General features: G+C 47.3%; 7 protein-coding genes across 7 annotated transcripts; 4 read left to right on the top strand and 3 right to left on the bottom strand.

Moving 5' to 3' along the window:
- Positions 1-1,125: 1,125 nt before the first annotated feature.
- MAA_07496 (BcPKS18, polyketide synthase) lies at positions 1,126-7,737 on the top strand (the record flags this gene model as incomplete). Its single annotated transcript, XM_007825494.1, has 2 exons — positions 1,126-1,800; positions 1,867-7,737. The coding sequence occupies 2 exons, from the start codon at positions 1,126-1,128 to the stop codon at positions 7,735-7,737; spliced, it is 6,546 nt and encodes a 2,181-aa protein (XP_007823685.1).
- A 1,917-nt stretch (positions 7,738-9,654) lies between these two features.
- MAA_07495 (Peptidase S8, subtilisin, His-active site protein) lies at positions 9,655-10,830 on the bottom strand (the record flags this gene model as incomplete). Its single annotated transcript, XM_007825493.1, has 1 exon — positions 9,655-10,830. The coding sequence occupies one exon, from the start codon at positions 10,828-10,830 to the stop codon at positions 9,655-9,657; it is 1,176 nt and encodes a 391-aa protein (XP_007823684.1).
- A 1,378-nt stretch (positions 10,831-12,208) lies between these two features.
- MAA_07494 (serine protease 2) lies at positions 12,209-12,760 on the top strand (the record flags this gene model as incomplete). The annotated part of the gene is made up of 3 exons (XM_007825492.1): positions 12,209-12,324; positions 12,399-12,615; positions 12,698-12,760. The coding sequence occupies 3 exons, from the start codon at positions 12,209-12,211 to the stop codon at positions 12,758-12,760; spliced, it is 396 nt and encodes a 131-aa protein (XP_007823683.1).
- A 1,892-nt stretch (positions 12,761-14,652) lies between these two features.
- Positions 14,653-16,012, bottom strand: MAA_07493 (iron-sulfur cluster-binding protein; the record flags this gene model as incomplete). Its single annotated transcript, XM_007825491.2, has 4 exons — positions 14,653-14,807; positions 14,857-15,204; positions 15,270-15,741; positions 15,794-16,012. 4 exons carry the CDS (start codon positions 16,010-16,012, stop codon positions 14,653-14,655), a joined length of 1,194 nt encoding a protein of 397 aa, XP_007823682.2.
- A 757-nt stretch (positions 16,013-16,769) lies between these two features.
- On the top strand, positions 16,770-17,944 carry MAA_07492 (c6 zinc finger domain containing protein; the record flags this gene model as incomplete). Its single annotated transcript, XM_007825490.1, has 4 exons — positions 16,770-16,856; positions 16,903-17,040; positions 17,135-17,753; positions 17,826-17,944. 4 exons carry the CDS (start codon positions 16,770-16,772, stop codon positions 17,942-17,944), a joined length of 963 nt encoding a protein of 320 aa, XP_007823681.1.
- Positions 17,945-18,875: 931 nt separating this feature from the next.
- Positions 18,876-20,492, top strand: MAA_07491 (Amino acid/polyamine transporter I; the record flags this gene model as incomplete). Its single annotated transcript, XM_007825489.2, has 2 exons — positions 18,876-19,088; positions 19,203-20,492. The coding sequence occupies 2 exons, from the start codon at positions 18,876-18,878 to the stop codon at positions 20,490-20,492; spliced, it is 1,503 nt and encodes a 500-aa protein (XP_007823680.2).
- A 752-nt stretch (positions 20,493-21,244) lies between these two features.
- On the bottom strand, positions 21,245-23,035 carry MAA_07490 (uncharacterized protein; the record flags this gene model as incomplete). Its single annotated transcript, XM_007825488.2, has 1 exon — positions 21,245-23,035. The coding sequence occupies one exon, from the start codon at positions 23,033-23,035 to the stop codon at positions 21,245-21,247; it is 1,791 nt and encodes a 596-aa protein (XP_007823679.2).
- Positions 23,036-23,150: the final 115 nt, after the last annotated feature.

Below are 23,150 nucleotides of genomic sequence, written 5' to 3'. Positions count from 1 at the left end.
TATTTATTATCGTGGATATACGGTTTAGTCTGGTTAGAGTTAGGAGCATGGAGTGGTGCTATCGTGACATGGCGTGACAAGAACTGTCAAAAGCGTAAGACTTTTTTTTAGGGTACTGCACGAGTAAGAACTCCTAAGCCCTCCGATTTCATTTAAAGCTACGCATTAGCAGACGCTCTCGTGCTTTAGGAGCCACTTCGATTAGTTGGTGGGTATATTAATTATAACGCGAAACACGGCAAGACTATGCGCTGGGGTAAATTAAGCCTCTAGTTTCAACAATTGACCATGTTAACCATTTCAGATCAATAGGCGAATATTCGTCTAGGATTAGTGGGAAAACGATTTCTGTGACACAAGCCTGCACGGGCGTTGCCGCTTACTAGTCATGCCATCTTTCATCGTGTGCCATTGCCGCCGAATTGGTTATTGTTTGCGATCTGGCAACCCGGCTGATGGGCCCATAACAAAGTCATATATCTAGCTATAGTCGGCACCGACTCTCTCTCTTAGGCAGGACTTATTTCGCCGGGCTGGATTTAATCTCGTATTCCGTTGGATAACCGGCTGCCGTGTAAAGGAGCCTTGCGCCTGGGCAGAATGAAGAACCAATATCGCCTGACCTACTCGGTGCCGGGACGTCGGAATATGCCAGAAGTCTCCTGTCTAATGGGGCCAAAACCCACTTGACAGGCATAGCCTTTGCGAGGTTCCGCCGAACCAGGTAGACCCTGCAGTTTATTACGGTAAGCTAAGCCGACAAGGATTATTTAGTGAACTTTTTTCGTGGCCCGCGGGGGCGAGCGTATCCGTGGTCGGAAGCAAGATTATCACGCCCGGCTGCAAGGATGATGGACTTGACCGACCATAACTCGTCCCTCTGTGTGGAGGGTGTGGGCCATGATTACAGCACAACTTCATGGTGAAGAACTGTTTGGATTCAATAAATGATTCTCGCCTTCCGAGAAGGCTGACAGAGATCATACCCAACAAACCTCACTCATTTCCTAACAAGTGCAGCCTCAAGCCATCACAACTTCTGTTCAAGTCACAGCAACAAGTCGGAGGCATTAGCTCGAGTATTCTGCTTTAATTTTATACACATATTTGTCTTGAGTAGGCAATATGCGTGTAAATACACCATCTCTATTGATATGCGGCCCGATGATATCGCAAGCTGATGCTGCGTATCTGCCACAAGTTCGGTCCAGCCTTGTACACAACAAAGACCTTTCATACTTGCGTGAAGCCGTCTCAGAGTTGCCCAATCTCTGGCTACGCCTTGTTAGGGAAGAACCGTCTCTCGGGGAGATTGATGTGGCGTTATTTCTTGACAACTTGTCGCAGTGGGTGAAGGGGAACAGCACTCAGCCCACAGCAAGCCGTGACTCGAGAAATACACAATGGGCGGTACTTACTGTACTAGTTCATATTGTGGAATATATGGAGTATTTGGATAATTTTTCCTCGCGGGACGAGGACGGGTGTGGACACCTGGATGCCCACGCTGCGCTTCTAGATCATCTCCACGATGGAGGCATCCAGGGATTATGCATCGGTCTCCTCACAGCATTAGCACTCGCCTGCGCTCCAAGCCATGCAGAAATAGCAAAGTATGGCGCCGTTGCTGTCAGGTTAGCCTTGTGTTGCGGGGCGTACATTGATCTCAACGAAGCAAAGTCACCGGCGAAGACAATATGTGTCACCACCCGGTGGCCGGGCGATGATGGCGACGACAAGGGAGATATCGATCGAAAATGTGATGAACAGCTTCAAGCTATCTTGGACACATATCCAGATGTACGTGAAAAGCCTGAAGAGAGTTTGCGTTTGTTAGTCTGGCATGACATGCTAACAATTGTCTAGGCCTACAAGAGTGTTCAAACTGACGTTTCCACCGTGACTATTACGACAAATGAGGGCGATGTATTGGCACTGCTGGGTGAATTAGAGAAGGGTGGTGCAACATCAAAAAGAATTGACCTTCATGGACGTTATCACTACGGGGGGAACCAAGCTGCGCTACTCAAGTTGTTGCAGCTCAGCAAGGCCCTGCCCATGCTTCAGTTTCCCCGAGGTTCGCGCCTTGTCGTGCCGGTCAGGAACAACTGCAGTGGAAGTATAGTGGAGGATAACACAGCACTGCACGAGATGGCTTTGCGATGCATCCTCGTCGAAAACGCCGAATGGCTTAAAACAATATCGAGCTCCATTAGCGCAAATACCCGTCAGGCACAACTACTGGTTCTTGGTCCAGTTAATTGTGTACCTCGATCACTCCTACTCCGCTCACCTCAGCCGATATCTCTGAGTGTAAGTGGAAAAGCCGACAACATCTACCCTGACCAGTCCATCGCTATTATAGGGTCGTCATGTTGTTTTCCAGGCGCTGAGAATCCAAGGCAATTGTGGGAATTCATTCGAACAAAACAAACTCATGGCGTTGTCGATGCTGCCGGCTCTTTTGATTGCTCTTTCTTCCGGAAGTCTCCCCGGGAAGCCGAATACATGGATCCTCAACAGCGACTTGGCCTTCATCTTGCGCAGGAAGCTTTGGAATCAGGAGGCTACTTCAGCCCGTCTTCCTCTGCCACCAAAAATGTAGGCTGCTACCTTGGTATCTCTTCCTGCGACTATGAGGACAACGTGAATTCTCACCCACCAACTGCATACTCATTCACGGGTACTGCGCGTGCCTTCGCCAGCGGCCGAATAAGCCACTTCTTTGGTCTCACCGGGCCATCTATGGTGATTGACACTGCGTGTTCATCCTCAGGGGTTGCTATCAACACGGCATGCCGCGCTATTCAGTCAGGGGAGTGCACCATGGCCCTAGCAGGAGGCATTAATCTGATATCAAGGGAGGCCAGAACGCAGGAAAACCTAGCGGCAGCTTCATTCCTCAGCCCGACGGGAGAATGCCGGCCCTTTGATTCGAAAGCGAATGGTTATCGCCGTGGTGAAGGCGGCGGTCTTGTCCTTTTGAAGAAGCTGTCGTCTGCGGTTGCGGATGGAGACGTTGTTCTAGGCGTGATAGCGGCCACTGCTGTTAATCAAAGTGAAGGAAACAAGTCCATCACCCTGCCCTCATCGGAATCACAGACCAGTCTATACCAAAGAGTTCTAGAGTCGGCAAATCTGAAACCCCGGCACATTTCATATGTAGAAGCTCACGGTACAGGTACGCAAAAGGGTGATCCAATCGAGTGTCAAAGCATCCGCACCGTCTTTGGAGGAACTGTTCGCCCGGCTTGCAGGCAGCTACACGTCGGTTCGATCAAGAGTAATATTGGCCATAGTGAAGCGGCGTCTGGCATAGCTGCTCTCCTCAAGGTGTTGCAGATGTTGCATCATCGGGTCATTCCCCCACAGGCTAATTTTGAGGAGCTCAACCCAGCAATATCTCCTCTGCACGATGATAACATTGAGATTTCTCGACACACAAAGCCATGGGAGGAGCGATTCAGAGCTGCGTTAGTTAATAACTACGGTGCATCTGGCACGAATGCTGCTATGCTTGTATGCCAGCCTCCGTCAATCCAGCATAGATTGCCATTGTTTCCCAATCGGCCTTGCCATTATCCTATTCTTCTTACGTCTCACTCAAATGAGAGCCTACAGTTGTATTGTCGGAATATCCTCAGGTTTATTGAGAACCAGAATAATGTTGTCAGCGACGAAGAGGTACTAGCCAACACAGCATTTCATCTTGCTCAACGCCAGGACCATAGTTTGAGTTTCCGCTTGACATTTTCGGTCAGCTCGATTGAAGAATTAAAGCTGAAGTTGCAGCAGCAATCAACCAGCCAGTCTTACAAAGATGGGCCAATTCAGAAGCATAGTGCACAACCGGTGGTGGTCGTTCTGGCTGGCCAGACCGGCCGTCGAGTTCGCCTTAGCCACGAGATTTACGCCAGCTCAGAACTGTTACAGCGTCATTTGGGGAGGTGTGACCGCGCACTGCAGACCATGGGCTTTGCCAGCTTGTTTCCTGGCATTTTTGACACAGAGCCTCTCGAGGACTTGGTTCAAGCCCACTGTATGCTGTTCTCACTGCAATACTCGGTAGCCATGTCATGGATCGACTCTGGTTTAAAGATTGATGCTTTGGTTGGTCACAGTCTCGGCCAACTGACTGCTCTTTGCATCAGCGGCATGCTCAGCTTGCAAGATGGACTGAAGCTGATCTCGGGCCGGGCATCGCTTATCCAGAGTAAATGGGGGGCGGAATGTGGCGCTATGCTCAGCGTTGATGCAGATGCAGAAACTGTCCAAAACCTAGCAGACTCATTGCCAGCAGGATACAAGGTCGAAATTGCGTGCTATAACTCTTCTCAAAGTCACGTTGTCGTGGGGACAAAGGCAGCCATCACGGCTTTTGAAAAGGCCGCTGACTTACGAGGCGTGTCGCTGCGGCGTTTGGCAATATCGCATGGTTTCCATTCTGAGATGATAGACTGCATCCTCCCTGACTACAATAAGCTGGTCCAAGGACTAGTGTTGCACCCTCCAGCCATTGCTATCGAGCCCTGCTCACAATCTGGTCACAGCTGGGCAAACGCGACACCAGAGATCATAGCTCGGCAATCCCGCGAGCCAGTTTACTTTGCCAACGCTATTTCCAGGCTTGAGAAGCGCTTCGGGTCTTGCATTTGGCTTGAGGCAGGATGGGGATCTGCCGGAGTCAACATGGCGCGACGTGCCCTCACGCATGGCCCAACTCGCAGTCTATCAACCCATTCGTTTTATCCCGCAGCACTAGGCGAACCAGACTCGGTGAAGGCTCTGGCAGACACGACTATTAATCTCTGGAATGCAGGCATACGAGTTCAGTTTTGGCTATATCACCGGTCTCAGACAGGTTCTCCAGCCCCGTTGGAACTACCTCTTCATCCTTTTATGAAGTCAGAATACTTATTACCTGTGGTGAAGCATTCTAAGAAAGCGCAGAGCGAGAAGGATGGTCAGCCAATTATTCAAGAAAAAGCGACATTAGTCTCCCTAATCGGGAAAACACAAAATGCGGGTGTACAAACAGTCGAGTACTCCATCAACCAGAATAGCGAGGAGTATTCTGTGTATGTCCGAGGGAGGACAGTCTTTGAGCACCTTCTAGCACCGGTATCTATGTACATAGAATCCGCCACCCGCGCGTTTCGCTTGCTCTCGACTCATAAGTTGGTCTCCTTCTCAACTTCGGCCTCGATGGAGTTGAAGAACCTCAAGCTACATGCGCCATTCGGCTTCGACCTGCAAAAGTCCTTGCGTATGATACTACGAAAGCTGGGAGAAGATGCATGGGAGTTCCGAGTCGAGAGCCACCCCATCCACGAAAAAGAACGAGGCTCGGTACTCCAGGCTACGGGTGTTATTACCCTGCAGGAAGTGTATTCCCACCTCGCTCCACATCGACCACTTCTTCGTCGGCTGTACGACCGATGTGAGGAGTTGGGCAAAGACGTCAGCGCCTCCGTTGTGCAAGGTGACTTCATCAAGAAAATCATAAACAGCGTGGCGAGATATGATGACAGATATATTGGAGTACGCTCTATTACATCAAAGGGGTTTGAGACAGTTGCCCACGTTTTTGAACCTGAAATTGCCTCACAATTTACTCCAACCACGCCCTTCAACCCCTTGTTGCTGGACAACTTTTTGCTCATAGCCGAAATCCAGGCCAACAACCTGGGAGGTGTGACGCCTGACGAAATATACGTCGGCAACGGCTTCGATGCCGCTACTGCTTATACCAACGCCGAGGACTCAGAGCCCAGTACGAAAGGGCATTGGGTTGGCCTCTATAGCTTCGATCATCAGGAAAACGACGGCATCCTGTGTGACATCTTCATCTTCTGTGCTGAGCGCAAAATCCTTTCCATGACAATACTCGGCGCCAAGTTTCAGAAAATTGCGATTAGTTCTTTAAAACGTGCGCTCAAAACGATCAACGGAGTTCCACAAACCTCAGGTGGCAGAACGCCAAGCAGCTCAATCACGGAGTTTATAAGCGGGGACGATGCGAGCCCGTGTCTCCCAATCCCCGGTGCAGATAAACCAATCTTTATCAGAGAAGATGATTTCGGTTTCATGACAACCAGTGGTCATATGGATGAAGAGAACCACTTGATCCCAGAATACGACGTCATTTCAGGCTCCTCTCGGTCCACATCCTCTAGCCCTCCCAGTTTGGAATCTCGATCACAAGCCATGGACACCGAGGAAATCACAGAGGGAGCCGGTAGTGCCCTATTCAACTTACTCTCAAACCATTTGAACTATCCCAAAGGTCTGTCTCCGGACACACCTTTGGGGGCACTTGGACTGGACTCACTGGTTGCGATCCAACTTCAATCAGACATCGAACAGATGTTTGGGAAGAATTCACAACTTATGGACATCAACGAGAGTTCGACATTCTCAACCCTCTTTCACACGATCTTTCCACAGCAGCAGACTGATCAATTTGGGTTTGTACCTCTACACGACCAGACAGGCAAGGACAGGCTTGAGTCGGCCGTCCCGCTTCGGCTGGGATACAGCCATATCAAGCATGCGGCTCCCTCCTTTAACGATTCGTTGGATCGATCAAATACCCTATTTATTCGCCAAGTTCCGCATGCTATGGACGCCTTGAAACAAAACATTTCCTCAACCATCAAGGCTGCTGGGTTCCATGACTTCTTTTCAGATGTACATCCAAGACAAAGATCTCTGGTTCTAGCATATATTGTGCATGCTTTTCGGGAACTAGGGTGCGATATAAGGTCCCTTGAAGTGGGAGACGAACTCCCCTCCGTTCAATTCAAGCCCAAGTACCAAAATGTGATGAATCGCCTTTTCGACATCCTAGGAAGCGAGGGTGTTATTAATGTTTTGAATAAGCGTTACTTGGGTGGCCTGGCTTCGTTCCCGGAGAGGAGCGCGGAGGATATGCACAAGGCTATTATGAATGACTACCCGAGCTACCATCCAGATCACAAGTTGTTACACACTACAGGAGCGCGCCTTGCAGACTGTATTTCGGGCAAGGTAGATCCTCTGCAGATCCTCTTTCAAAACGCGACCTCGATTAAACTCTTGGAAGATGTCTATGTTAAATCACCCATGTTTGGAACTGGCAATCTGTTACTGGGCGAATTCATGAATTGCCTCTTTTCTTACAACAAGACACCGGATAGGCTAAACCACATCCGTATTCTGGAGATTGGGGCAGGCACGGGAGCAACAACACAGCTCGTGGTAGATCGACTACTGGCATGTAACGTGGATTTCACCTACACATTTACTGATGTCTCCGCTGCTCTCGTCGCCAGCGCAAGGGAGAAGCTTACTTCACGATATGGTCAGCATCAGCGATTTGACATGGAGTTTGAGACGCTCAATATCGAGAAGGAGCCACCGGCAAGTTTTGCGCAATCGTACGACCTGGTGATCTCGGCAAACTGTATTCACGCAACGCGAGACCTGCGAAAGTCCTGCAGCAATATAGAAAAACTGCTTCGAAAGGACGGGGGTGTGTTATGCCTTTTGGAGCTAACACGACCACTAGAGTGGTTAGACTGTGTCTTTGGCTTGCTTGATGGATGGTGGCGTTTTGATGACCACCGGACATATGCTCTAGCGGGGGAGCAGGATTGGAAGACAATTCTACTACAGTCGGGCTTTGGCCATGTTGATTGGACCGATGATGGTTCACGCGAAGCCCAGCAGCTGAGACTAATTACGGCATGGCGCTGAAAAATTTAGTGCTCATAGATAATGAATTCCTACATTTCGTGTTAATATTCCTATACGTGTCCCTACATGCGTCAGTCTCCTAAGGTTGAAAGGGCTTGGCATACGATGAAAAACCAGTAGTATTGTGTTTCAGCTCTATGACTTAATTTCAGAGAAAATCAGGAGCATCTAGGCACTGGAATATAGATGGCTCTCAATACAGTCTCTATAGCATTGCCTACTACCAAGGAAAGGTTATCCAAAGACCGATCAAGCCAACAAGGTGATGTTGACAGGACTGCCTTGCCGAACAACGAGGCCTTATGCTACATATGTACCCACCAGGATGTTCGGATTAGGTTCCGAGTCTGCATGGAGCCCCTCAGTTACAAATTTACGTCGTAAACAATTGCCTAGCTAAGTCAAGTTTCCGTGTGCCTGCCTAAGTAATAAAAAGTAAAATAGAATTAAGTTAAGTTAAAGTATTAAGAATAATATTAGTTTAAGTAACTACTTATTACTAATATAATGGACTTATTTACTAATCTACAAAATTTATTATATTTATTCTGCTTTATAACAGCTTTAAATAGATTTACTTTACTAACAGGCTTCGTGGATTAAGGTCTATCTATTCTACTGGCGGCGCCAGTGGATTCAGTGGAGTGGATTGCAACTCTGGAACAACCTGGAGGTCTCAAGATTTGACGATACAGAGAGTCAACCATGGGTATCTACAAGCCCTTAGATAGATCGAACCCGATGGCCTGTTACATGTATGCATGGGAACGCTCGACAAGGCACCCTACTGGCACTAACATAGTTACCAAACAGCAAACCGTTAAAAATTCGTTGGGGTTGCTTACTAGAGCTTAAGTCCTTAATATTTCCCTTGCAGGATAAGCATAAACTATCTTGCCTTATAAATATGGTGGATTTTATGCTTAATTGCTGCAAAGAAACAGTATAACACACCAGCCGCCTGATCCTTTGCTGGCTTCGCAGTATAGACCCAGAGAGCCATAATATAAAACCTTTTAAAATTGTGGCCCGGGATAGCAGCTCGCGCAAGTATCGTAAATACTAGAAACGTTTCATCACTTTCGTCTTTCACTATTATCTGTTACCTAAAAGGACCCGAGAAAAACTTGTTTGCGTTACAAAGCAGCAACACATAGTACAGCAAGCTCGAGCAATCTAGGACAACAGGGCTTAGGGCCATATAAATACGTCTTCCGGCCGGCGACCAATAAATAAGACAAGCCCTAACCGGGGACAATCTAGTAATACTATCCAGGATGCGCCTAGCGTTAAAGATGATGAAAGTAATAGGGGCTTCGGAAGTGACGATATGGACGATACAGAGTATGAGACCGAGGATGACTCCATTTGCAACGACATAGATCCGCTGCGAGGCTGTGACAAAGGCATACAAATCTTCAATCGCAACATCTAATACCGTACAAAGCTAGATATAAAAGAATTATTGCACCTGGAATCAGGACTCACGAGATGATGGGTGTTGGCAAGTTGGGTGTAGTATTTAGCGTGTTGGTGTCTTCAGGCTCACATTATACATTGTTGTAGCGGCTAGTGCACCGACATGTAGACTGTGTTGCGTGGCCTGAACTCGGCTCTGTTTATTTCAGCATGTTTTGTTTTTGATCAAGTTATTCAAGATGATGGCTCTACTTGTGTCGTAGGGCATCGCACATGTGCACTTTCCTTAGCCATCTATAACTCAAGGATAAAACAAAATTATTATCAAGTGTTTATGGAACTCTAGTACACAATTCTATTACTGATAGAAGTGTTTACTAGCTGAAAAGGAGGCGATACAGCTACTTGAGAGAGAACAAGTGCTGCGAATTTGGATAGTTGCGACTGACGAGTCTGCCTAGCCACTGTATTTTTCACTACATATGCCTAGATCCTTTTCTATTTACACTTGTTCAGCGACCCCTTAATACAACACATTAGTTTAGAAAGCGCAGATTTATCATCAGACTTGACCTTGTCTTGCATGGCATTGCCGTTGTTCGCTACCAGGTTTGGCGTGCTTTTGGAAACACAAGCCCGGTCTTTCGTCGCTTTCTCCAGGAGAAATTTCTTGATGTTGGCAGCGCCTTTAACCCCGTGGACGGATATTGCGTTCAACACCAGCCCAGAAATATAGGGCGCAGCGTAAGAGGAACCACTCTGTAACACAGCATTGGTGTCACTCTCTGAACCGGTAGTTTCCACGTCAACCCCAGGAGCCAAAATAGTTACTGCCGGGCCCCAATTAGAACGAGGTGCAAGCCCCCATTGTTTATTAATGTAACCGACGTTAATAGCTCCCTTGGCAGACCCGGGTGTTTTTGTACTGGCATCCTCGCCCTCATTACCGGCAGCGGTAACTACCGGAATATCGTACTTACCGACAAGTAGTTCGATAAACTTGTTCAATGCGTCGCTCTTTTCAACGCCAAAGGATAGATTGATAACGGATGATTTTTGCCGGGTATTATTGACTATGTGTTCTGCAGTCCAGAGAAGGGCCTTGAGCACCTCGGAATGGTCAGCGCCTGTTGTTCCCAGTGTCTTGACGGATAAAAGAGTCGTCTTTTTTGCGACACCATATGTCTTGCTGCCAATGATTCCGGCGACTGCGGTTCCGTGAACATAATCGCCGGCTTGTTTCTCGGGGAATATGCTATAGATATTCTTTGCGCGGCCCTCAAACTCTTTGTGTGTTTCACGGATACCGTCATCCAGAATATACGCGAATGTACCAGAGCCAGAATTAGTATCGTAGTAGTATTCCGAGTTTCGACTTGGAGGAAATCCTTCATAGATAGCCCCAGGGAGTCGATGAGATATAGATCTTAGGCCCCATGGGGCACTAGTTTGCGTTTTTGGAGCCCTATTTCTCTTTGCTAGTGTCGTGTCGTTTCTTGTCTCCAAAGAGCCCTCGGGTTGATTGCGCTGTAAAGAAATTTCAGGAAGCCCTCCATTAGCTTTATTGAAATCGGATCCATGCTGGTTTATCTGTGGCTCAAGAACAACAGGCGTATGAGCCAGGTGAGCTGAAGCCAGCCCAAAGAGCAGAGTGAGGATAGCCGAGATATTCATTGTAGAGAAGAAAGGTTTTTCATACTTGTGAGGCGGTGTTTACAAGTGCAACATTGCCTTTGCACTGCAACCAGGGCGCTTATATACCACTTGTATTTTGAGGGCTGCATTGCGTGATGCGAGAGCTGGCCGTGAAATTGACAGGGGGCCTGTAGTCTTCTTTCGCTAATTTGTTCCAATGCCGATCCCTTTGTGACCCAAAGGGTACTTGTGCATAGTGTTGTCATGCATAGTGCTATGGCGAGCAAGTTGCCTCGGTTGTATGGCATGATTTCGAGAGTCGACTGGCAAGGCGCAGCATTACCTTGAATCCACCTAACCATGGCACTCTAGAAAGCAAGTTATAATCATTGGTGAGGGCTAGGAGCCAAGAGGAGATGATGGGAAGCCTTGTACGGAGAAAGTGGTTTTGGATGAAGGGGGCCCGCGTGTTGTACCATAGCCGTGGACTCGGCTGCAGACCAAACGAAGCGCCGAGATGACCGTACGCGACACGTGCGTTTCCATAGAACCTCGAGCTTAGCCGCGCCAAGAGAAACAGGCGGAAATGCCGCCTTGTAAGTGTCAAGTGTGTGTCGAGACGAATGGAGGATCTTGGGACTGAGCCTGACGCGACCCTCACGGCCCGCAAGTATAACATGTACAATTTTGAAAAGCTAAGTAGTGCTAAATATAATCATATACTACCACCATCAAATTAACGGTGGAGCGCATTATTTTGGACGTGGGGTCCATATGGACGCCCCGATTGTTAGCCTTGCATTTCCAGGGATTTTGGCGAGTTTAGCGAGCTCAAAGGGGGTCAGGGGCGGAATGCCGCCCGATCAAGGCGAGCATAGTTTCCTTGTTCGTATAGGCTAGAAATTTGGCATGTAACTGTATTGCCCAGACGGACATCTCCCTGCCATACGAAAGGTTACGAGCCTGCGTGCATGTGCTTCGATTTCTTGGCAGACGCCCGCAGGCAATACCGAGGGCAACTGACTACTGCTCATCGCCAAGGCAAAAAAATAGATCAAGTGAATCTCTGTTTGATGTTTGAATAGACACCCCGAAATGAGCCCCTCGTACTGGGGGGCATGCGATAATGCCGCAACGACAAGACACACAGTGGCACCACGCAAAACCTAGGACAAAATGCATACCACATATTTTCGAGGACCGTGCAAAATACGGGGATACTAGACAGGGGTGTACGAGTCTCTATTATTCGCATTACGGGCTACAGTTATTATAAAAACTTGCCACCTTGGCTGTGTTATTTATAAAAATACACTTACTTCTTATTACTCTAAACACTGGCTTTTATATATTCTTTTATAGTCTTTACTACGCTGTACGAGGTTCCATATCATATCTTTTTATATTATACGCCACAATGAAGAAGTGTATTATTTGGGCGCTGGCCCTTGGACCTGCTCTTGTTCAAAAGGCAGTAGGAGGAGCAGTAGCAGCACCTGGTTTATTTGAGAATAAGGCGAGCCAACAACGAGGGTAAGAAACCTAATCTATCTTATTAAGTATATTATATAAACCATCTCCAGTACCAGATACTAATACTGTTACAGCCACATTGTGATTCTAGCAGAAGGCTTACACGATAGACATGTTGATACGCATTTAAACTGGGTGAGGGATTTGCATAAGCGCAGCCTAAAGAAGAGGGACGGCAAGGACCATGGACAAGGCATTCAGCACACATACCGCGCCAAGTCTATTGGGTTTCACGGCTACGCGGGCTCATTCTCCGACGATGTGCTGGAGGAGATTAAAAGGCATAATCATGTAGGTGTAGCATTGCCTACCAAATCCTTTCAAGACGTATTCGTGAGGCTGATTTTTTTTTTTCACTTTCTTCTTTATCCAGGTTCTGTCGGTAGAAGAAGATGGGTTTATTACTGCCGAATACAATAAAGGAGAGGACGCTTAGATGACAAGCCGTCTGGAAATTTGTACGACGACGAAAACCAAGGCATTGGTCTTTTGGCTAGCGGACATGCGTAATTGAAGGGCTCACAATAAAAATAATGGAAAAACGTCGACTCTGTCAACGGAGTCGTGGCATGAGTTGGACGGTGTTTGGTGCTCGAGGTTCCTGAATCCTAAGTGGCAACCAATGGGCGACGGCCGCATCCCGCATTTCGTGATTCATCCTTTGCTGGACCATGGTGCATTCAATGTTTCTCCTCTCCTTGACACGTTTAATTGAATCATGCCTAGCCATGTAGTTATTTCGTGGCGGATAGAGCCTCGTGCAGTCGTATTGAACCGTGGCTAGTCCACTTGGTCGCCAACGGGTATCCGGATTTTGAGGGGTCAAAATACAAGTACTATCGTCCGGGACTGGAGCTTGTCAAGGTGGCTTGCGGCCATTGACAGAGGTGATGTTGATGGCATTTTCCGAGTCTCTAATGCGCTAGAGACTGGTATGGTGGGCGCGAACACTGGAATGATTAGTGATGCAGCTACCCCTGTTGGAGGAATCAAGGAGTCTGGTTTTGGGCGAGAAGGATCAAAGTTTGGGATCAATTAGAAGACTACACCGTAATCAAGTCAGTAACCATAGCGGGTACATGACTAGGAGGACTGCAAAACACTTCACAGCTTCAGGATATTTCATCCAGGGCTGTGCGTCAAATTTCGAAACAGGAGAGCCGTTCAGCCTCACGCGATTAGCTCTTGATAAGAGATTCATGGTTTTTATCACAAGTTTGTATTAGCAAGAGGAGACCAAAAACGTAGAGTTGCCGCAAGAACCGCAGCGTTAGCATAGAACATCTGACATTAATGTCATGTCGGTTAAGTCGTGTGACTGAAGTGCAGTCGATCCACAGCGTACTCGATATAATTAGGCTGATCCATGTGAAGAAGTGCATTACAATCAGCAAGTATGAGCTAACTAGAGTCAAGCTCGCTGGCGTCTATTATGGGCTACTTTAATGAAAAGAATATGCAATGTCGTTACCGGCCTCGTAATATATTGCCCCACTTGCCCTGGCGCAAGAGGACCATACCCATGATGACATTTTGGTGAAACCGCCATGAATGACATTTAGAAGTCCAGGTCTTGGGTAGAACACTCCCTAGGACAGAGTAAGTTCCCCCAGTATTGCTGCTAATAATAATAGGGCAGCCTGTTTATTTGCACACCATTCTGGGCTTAGACAATATTTGCATCAAAGACTAGCTAATACATTGTGCCTGACCCCAGTTCTTGATTCGCAAACAAACGAAACTTCTAGATTTCTCTGTTTGCAGAGTATTTTACCAAAATGCCTGTGACCTTAACTGGCCTGTCAATCGTCTCTTGTTCCCGCTTTGAATATCTCGTAGCTTCCAGCGCCTCCCTGGTTTTTTGGAACCACCATGAAACGTTTTTGGTCGCTGTATGGTCTGATGGTTGTCGTCATTCTCGGCCTATGGGCATGGGCCTTCCTTGACCGTAGTGAGTGGCCTTGAGATACCCTTCCCATACTTGGATATAGCTGTGAAATCTTAATCTGTCATGCAGCGTCCGCACTGCCCGGCAGAATCTGGTGGACAAATCGATGACGAGTCAAATTAGCTACCAATTCTGTGGAGGTAGTTGTGCTTGATAACATAGACATAAATTCTTCTTCTGAAACACAAAGAATATATATATACAGACAAAGCTTTTTTTCAACAGCATAGACTTGCGGGCCCAAAGGACATATTCACAAGATACACTGGTGAAGTCCAGGGGGTATGCTATCACCAATCAAGCTTCTCATTACCACATGCCATCGCCTGGCAGACTAATAAAATACGTTAATTTCTCTATAGGGTATAACACAATAAATATTATAATCTCACCAAGGAAAACTCACTTTGGTCAGCTTTGGTGAAAGCTTCGCTTTGAAACTGTTGTTTAACAGTAGCCGGTTTAATTTCACAGCCTCTGATTTTCTCCTGCCCAAGATGCCCTTCTACCATGCGAAGAATGTTCACATGTGAATCTAGGAATTGTTAGCGTAGATATTTTCAAAGTCAGCCTGCTATACACACCATTAGCACCGGTTGAGTGGTAACCAGAAGTAGTCAACTGCTTGTGCTGCTTCTCAAACTCTCTTATATTTTGCTTCAGCTCATTCATAAGAGATATCTTAGTGGCATCTTCAAATTCATTGTCTTTTGAGGCAATAGAGGAGTATACGTCGCAACGCATTGCTGTCTGCTGGGATGTTTCAGGAGAGTAGGTAAGTTGGTACCAGAAGGGCCCATTAGACATAGTCTGTACAGTCGTTAAAGGGAAAAAGCCCATCTTTCCAACAGAATGCGGGCTTTGGGATAATAAGGTTCCCATAATGTCCTTAGTTGAAACTTCTGTCGAAGATTTCCTCGGTTGATTGTTGACTGCTTTGTGATTGAGTACATCGTATCTGACGCAGCTTTGGTCAAGTTTGACAGAAAGAACTTACGTATAACCTTCCAGTTGAATCTTCCCTTAAATTCCATGGTATCAATCAGGTGAGAGTCGAGCTTGATTTGGCCGAGTTCCCCGCTCCGGGTAGCTTCTGGGGGAGTCGTAGTGGCCACATCCTCCCTGGCGCTAACGTTGATGTGAAGAAATCCATATCCGTCTTCCTTTGTATGAATCTCGAAGAGGCTATTTTGACTTTTGTCGAAGCCTGGAAGGTTATCAAAATAGGGGGCCTTGACGAGTGTGCCCTTCGTGTCATAGCTCCAGCCGTGATATCTGCATCCAAGCACCAGTGCAGAGCCAGATTGCTTTCTAGCAACTGGAAAAGCACGGTGTCTACATACGTTGTGAAAAGAACGAACAATCATGTCTTTGCCTAAAATCATGAAGAAGCGGAACCCAGCAACTTCATAAACGATATAGTCACCGACCTTCCGGAAGCGTCCACGATGGCTCACACACATCCAAGACTGTGACAAGTCAGTCCAAGATTGGAAGACATGTCGACACTGAGACAAATACCTGACTGAAAATTGCCCGTCTCTCGGCTTGGAAACGATCTGGATCTGACCACCATCCTTTGGGTAGATTCAGTGCAAGTGCACTGTTCGACTTTTTTGTCGACGGCTGCTCAGTCGTGGGGGGCTTTCGAATCAGCAGCCAGACATTAAAGAATAAAGATACCACCAAGACATAAAGGGTGCCTGACAGAGTAAGGAAGGGAATGCTTTCTTGAAACATTGAATTTGTGGTCTTTCTAATGGTCACCAAAAATATTTAAAAAAAGATTGACCTAGTCCGAAAATAATAGATGCACCTCGATGGAGGAATGAGAGCAAATCTGCCGCTTAGAGGCTGGCCATGAACCAAATAAGAAGCTCAGGACGTAGCAAGGTCTTGTAGCGGATGATGGAAACAAAGACTGTAGCCAGGGATTCGTAAAGTATTTCCCATGTTGGAAAACCCATTCAATGCCGGTTATCCACACATGACTACCATGAATGCCTAGAATGGATGAGGATGGTCATTTCGTGAACTGTGAGACACTAAGCGACACAAATTCAACGATTACGGCTATACTACCAGACTGCACATGCAAGCCATGTAGGCTGCATAGCTTATAAAAGCCCGTCTATGTCCGACTACGGCTTATCTTTACGAAGAGGACGCATCACCTGAACCAGTTGACAAATCTTTCCCCACCCTCTTACATGCTCCGAAGCTGGGAGTCATGCACTACCCCTTTCTGCGTAAAATGTTTCCTGATCGGGATCGACAAAAAAGGTCAACTGCCCCACATTCTGCCATCATCACCGTAACATCTTTGGGTTCGTGACCACCACTCTTTCGCAATTGCTTCGACTGAAGGCGATAAACATAGGGCCAAGATGCATACTTTACGTTTATATCTCGTCACTCGTATCCTCTGAGGGTTTCTCAGCAATTTGCAAACTAGTAAACCCTTCACTCTACACCAGGCAGAAACCGAGTCTCGAAAATGGGCGATTGTGCTACAACTCTTCCTGCGTCCTGGTATACCAGCAGTGGCATCGGCAGCCTGGAGAAACGGGCAGTCTTCTTCAAAGTATGTTCCTTGACCTTTTCCGAGAGTCTTTCTGATAACATTACAGTCATGGGTATTACTTGGTGCTGTCACAAAATTTCCTGAAAAGCAAATGGATTACAAGCACGAGCTCGCCCAGGTTGACTTTACGGTTCGCCGAGAGGAAAGTGACTGGAGGTCCATCAAAGTGTTCAAGGACAGTAATGTGAGCTAAATCAAAATCTGAATCCCCAAAGCAAATCTCATCGTCGACCCTTGACTTCGCTTTGCCCTTCCATGTGATCCTAACGTCTATCCAGGGTTCGGAAATGCGAAGCCACTTGACCCCCACAGGTCTCCTTTTCTTGACTCTGTCTGACGAGACATGTGCCTTTGAGGACTTTTTCCCGGGGTTTGAGGCGTTGACTGCACACGCAGACTTCACCCAGTTTCCTCTGAGGCGTCCCCTCAGATACACAAGTAACAACAACTGGAAGGCTGCAGTCGATGCGTATCAGGAGTGTCTTCACTGCGCATACGCACATCCCGAATTTGCAAAGATCTACAAGCCCTCCGTTTATCAAGTGGTGAATAAGCACAACTATTCCCAGCACATGGCTGGGTCCAGCAGCCAAGCGAAGGGACTGAAGGAGGCGGGACTCTTCTTCTACTTCTTCCCAAACTGTACGCTGAGCATGTACGCAGGTGGTTTGACTTGCTGGCGCATCAACCCCACAGAAGAACCTGGAAAGTCACGTATGGAATTCGATTACTATCACCAGGCGCCTCTCGAGAGCGAGGAATTTGAGAATTATTACCGCTTTGCTCGTAACGTTGCTCTTGAGGATATTGAGCTGTGCGAGAAGGCACAGACAAATTATAATGTCGGCATCTACTCGGAAGGCCTCCTCAATCCACAAAAGGAGAATGGTGTTGCCTGTAAGTTAATGTCCAGATTATTACCATTTCTTCTTGTAGTTTTCTGGATTGCGCCTTGACACGGCTTTGCAGACTTTCATAAGCGCGTCCTTGAGCTGTGTTCCGCTCAGTTCGAAAAAGAAAAGACAGAAGGGCATTCTCCATTCCATGTGCAGAGCAGCGCAGTAGCTGTGGGTGAGGTTTTGGCTTAATTCCAAGGATTGGACAAAGGGCTGGTTTATTTTGTGCCTCAACATAGCAAGGCCGCCTCTTACGCATGAATCCACCGCTTCATGACGCTAAAGCACACTCCTTTATTCTAGTTGGAATTGCACTACATTCTTTGCTCACTCAATCTCAAGTTCTTGGATAAACAGAATTCCTGAAATGCCTAAAGCCAAGCTCACAAGCCAAAATCGTACTGTGAGTTGCATTGTCCCCTATGAGCTCAGCAGCAAGATGCACTAGATATTGAATGGCGCCTCACTGTGCGCCCGTGCCCTTCTCGAGTTTTAAAAATGTAGTTGCGCTATTGACCTCGACAAGGGGTCCCAAGAGCATGACAGAACTACGCCCTATAATCTAGTTGCGACAAAAATGACTCAGGGCGATTCAAGACCAATGCACTACACAAGACAATCCCTGATTTATCCTACATGGGCAACCTTGCTGGGGTCTGCTCAGCTTACCAGTTACATTAACTAAATGCATCCTTTGCCTTACAAAGGTTCTCTGATTAGCTGGTTTGCGCCGGGTTAGGTCGCGCCGATCTTAACTATTTAAGGAAAAGTTTTACGCGCTACAGTACCAAACACTCGAACCAGCACTTTCACCGAATCAGAGATGGCTTATTTTGTCGAGGACATAGATAGACAGGGGTGACGACCGGTAGAGTTTCATTAGAGGCTCCGTACTCTGCTGGCAGATCGCGGGGTCTCCGTATTGGTTGCTGATTGGCTAATGGAATGACTCGTCGTGGCGATTTAATAGAAAAGGCACGACGTTGCTACTTTCAGCCAGGAAAAGACCTTAACTTGAGTAGATGCCACTAACCACCTCATTTCTGTGGCCGTGAAATCTGACGACGAGTTTCTTGTCCCAATATTCTTCTCTGTCAGGGTGAATTTACGTTCTCCCATCACAATGGCCTTGCCGGTTGATTCATCCCATGCGAGCCCTTCCTCTAAGGATCCAGAGAAGACGTTGGATAGTACGACAGCATCGAGTGTGCAGATTGAATATGCCCAGCAATTACGCTTATCGCAGGCTTACCGTGAAGATAATACGCACCGACGCTTGAAAGGTCGCCATGTTCAACTTATGGGCATTGGAGGCACTATCGGCACCGTTCTCTTCGTACGCATCTCCTAGCCCAGTTTTGATACCTTGTCGGTCGTGTGATGACTTCTGTTTGATTTGCATCATCTTTATCGTCCAGGCTGTGTTACTGACCCAGCTGCAACATGTTAGGTGCAAATAGGCCAAGGTCTGCTTAAAGGTGGCCCCGGCAGCCTCTTTATAGCTTTCACATTCTGGTGTTCCTTTGTCCTCGCAGTCACCATGTGTATAGCTGAGATGGTTTCCTATACACCTATATCGTCTCCATTTATTCGCTTTGCTGGCCGGTATGTTGACGACGCACTTGGTTTCGCCACTGGTTGGAACTTCTTTATCCTCGAAGCCATGCTGGTACCTTTTGAAGTGACAGCATGTAATATTATCATGCGGTTCTGGACAGATGCCATTCCGACTGTTGTCATGATTATTGTCATTATCGTGCTATACTTTGCGATAAACCTTCTAGCGGTACACTACTTTGGTGAAGTTGAGTTTTGGGCTGCTCTGGGAAAGGTCCTACTTGCTGTGGGACTTATCCTATTCACGTTCATTGTAATGGTAGGTGGAAATCCCAAACGCGATGTGTTCGGCTTTCGGTATTGGAACACTCCAGGGGCCTTTGCCGAACTCTACTATGAAGGTGCATTAGGTAAATGGTTTGGTTTTCTTCATTGTCTGGTGCTAGCGTCATTCACAATCGCTGGCCCTGATTATGTCGCTATGACTGCCGGAGAAACAGCAAGCCCACGGCAGGTCCTACCTCGGGCTTTCAAGGCCGTCTTCTATCGCTTAACATTCTTCTTCGTCCTAGGTTCCTTATGCGTTGGAATCTTGGTACCCTACGACGATGCTGGTATGGCCGCCGCTTTCAAAACCGGACAACCAGGAGCCGCCGCAGCCCCATCCGTTGCAGCGATGAAAAGGCTAGATATACCTGTTCTACCTCATATCGTTAACGGTGTAGTTCTTCTTTCGGCATTCTCAGCTGGAAATTCGTATCTATTCTGTGCCTCGAGATCTCTTTACGGCCTTGCGCTTGACCATAAAGCTCCGGCCTTTCTGACAAGATGCACCAGTAAGGGTGTTCCGATTTATTGCGTGGCTAGTGTTCTTGTTATTTCGCTACTCTCATTCCTTCAGCTTTCGCAGAGCAGTGTAGTTGTGTTGAATTGGCTTGTATCTCTGGTTACGGCGTCCCAGCTAATCAACTTTGCTTGCGCATGCATTACATATCTATGCTTTTATCGAGCGTTAAAAGCGCAGGCCTTTGACCGTAATAGGTTGCCTTACCGGGGGCTTTTCATGCCCTACACTGCTTGGTATGGACTCATCGGCACTGCTGTTATGGCTCTGGTTGGCGGATATGCAGTATTTCTTCCCTTGGAGGGTCACTGGAACGTACCAGACTTTCTTTTCTCGTAAGTTTATTTCAACAGTATCAAAAAGGGCTTACTTCTCAACAGTAAATCACATCATCTATGGACGCATTTAGTTACACCATGGTCGCGGTTGTACCCCTTTTGTACGTTTTCTGGAAGCTGTTTCATAAAACGAAGATTCACAAACCGTTGGAAGTAGATCTGAACAAGGATCAAGATTCTATTGAAGACTATGAGCGTAATTATGAGGCACAGCCTCCATCGTAAGCCACGCACGCCCTAGAGGCTCATCTACCGTGACTAATTCCAATATATAGGACTATATTTGAAAAAACACTTGACCGGCTATTCGGCTGAATGCGATGATGCAAAATAACATGATGTCATGGCTATTAATATCTCGGAGCGGATAGCAACGTGTTGGACCGTTTATGCAGCTTGATAGGTAGATGTGATATTTTGAGCTAAAGCACAGACATAGAATAACTGTGAGGCTACTAAAGTTGCGCAATTGAATACATTTTCTCAGCCGTATTGACCATGAATGATTAAAACTTGTTAAAAAAGTGGCCCTGATATTATTATCGTCATTATATTCTGCTTTACATTGAGGAATCGTCATACTTTGTCATCGTGTAAGCCTTCCAAAAGTTTGTAGATCAAGCTATTCCCATGGATGGCATAGGGCCACGGAGAAGAATAGGTTGACATAAGCCGCTATCGCTAACTTCAGGAAACTATCAACTTGGAGAGTCAATCTTCCAACATGCAAGTATATTAGCTCCTCTCCCAACACTAACCAAACAGCGTTCGGAGGTCCTTCTGTTCCATTACATCAAGCCAGTGAACGCTCACACAGCCCTGAGGCTCTTCATCATAGGCAGTCCAAACAGCCTTGACAAGTTTTTCAGTGACCCGGACCGGCACAGGGTGTAGATTGTCCTTCAAGACGCTAATGCGTCTCATAATGAAATTGCGGGCTTGGCTGACGTTTAGGGCTAGCTGCGTAACCAAGTATTCTTCTCTTTCGTGGTTTTCAGCAGGCCTATCAAGTAAACTGACGTAATCCAAAATGCACTCCATTGGTCTTGAAGGCCTGCCCGATTCTTTAACGCCGTCTTGGTAGTTGCCTGGCTTCGGAACAGTGTCGCACCGAAGCCCAGTGGCGGCACAGACATAAAGTAATGGCTGAATTACTAGGCTTCCCGAGTCAGGCGGAACTCGCTCTAATACTTCTGTAAGTCGCAGGGCCAGGGGCACAATCCATTTGTACCACATGACATTCCCCTCATATGAATGATGGTGCTCTAGAGGCACTCGTGAAGAAACCAAGTCGGGAAATGTGATGTATAATTGGAGCAACGAAGCAAGTTGATAGGCCTCAGCCACGTGTAAAAGATGGAAATAAGGGGTACGGTGGTCGCCCGTATCCTCGATTAAGGGGCTTGGCGATAACTGCAGTTGTAAAAGATGCTTCTCCAATTCTTCTGCCTCCCCAACTTCCCTAGCAGGTGGTAGACCGGTTCCCCCTATAGATGACAGTGAATTCCGAGATCGGTAGGTTCTACACACGCTCATTGATTGTGTAAAGAGACGGGAGGTAAACGATGAGATTCCGGTCCATGGATGGGGTATCGAATCAAAATTGGATGCCCCAACAAGATTCGGCTGAGCAAGTCCTGGCTCCGGATCATATATGAAAGAGATTAGCATCTCCCAGTATACCAGGCTTTTGCTGAAAAAGTCGAGTATGTTAGCGTCTCCCTCCGACAAGTGGCAGTCCTGCTGCATGGTCCGCCCAAGTAAGCTCTTTGCGTCTTGAAGAAAGGGCCAGCCGACCCTACGAGCGTCTAACCAGCAGATTGTAGTTCCCAGACAGAGTAACGAGTAAATTACTCCGATTGGTGCTGTATCGAGGTGCGCCTTGCCTTTTAGCTCCTCTACTTCTGCTTGAATGCACAATGTTGCCGTTTTCAACAAACGGAAAGCGGTAGGTCTCATTTGCGGTAGCCTGGCAGCGAGGAAACTAGCCGACATGCTTTGAAGTGAATTGAAGACGGCGGAGGAACTATGCCACAGGTCTTCGGCAAGTTTTCTATTCATATTTTTGATAGAATCGAAGCCAGACCACGCTGGACAGACCTCGTGGAACCAATGCGCTATAAGCTGTGCAGCGTAGTCCGTCATTCTTCCTAACGGCTCATTGGGAACAGACTGTACATGCTGCACGTCCAGGAATGCCCCCAAGTCTGGTGTGAGGCATTCTTCTGGGTTTCGGCCTAGCCTTGACTCTGCATCTGGCCCAAGTACTGTAGCTGTGGAGAAGTCCATTGGCCAAAGGCCAAAATCATGGAACTCGGTGAAGGACAGGCCGGCATCACCCTGAAAAGCCTGGTCGGTACTCTCCAGACAGTCGAGATCCATGAGATAGGACGGCGTACAGACAATTGGGTCGGGAGTAGAAGAGTGGTGATCAAAGTGAGTACAGAATAGCCTTTGTCTTCGGTGGTCGCCCTGCACTAACGAGTCGGCTGGTGTCTTTGTAGCTCCTAAAGGCGCTTCCAGAATCTGACGGGTCGCGTCCATTCCCCTCGGCTGATGCTTGTATGACCACTTTAGGGACTGAGAATACCCCTTGCAAGGCCAACCTTTTTGAGAGCATCTCGAACATACTGGCCTCGCCTCGTCGCATTTGACCTTG

This window comes from Metarhizium robertsii (assembly GCF_000187425.2).
Source record: "Metarhizium robertsii ARSEF 23 chromosome Unknown MAA_Scf_14, whole genome shotgun sequence".
NCBI lineage: Eukaryota > Fungi > Ascomycota > Sordariomycetes > Hypocreales > Clavicipitaceae > Metarhizium > Metarhizium robertsii.
The sequence above is the reverse complement of the archived record's forward strand: the minus strand, read 5'-3'. Positions and strand labels throughout refer to the sequence as shown.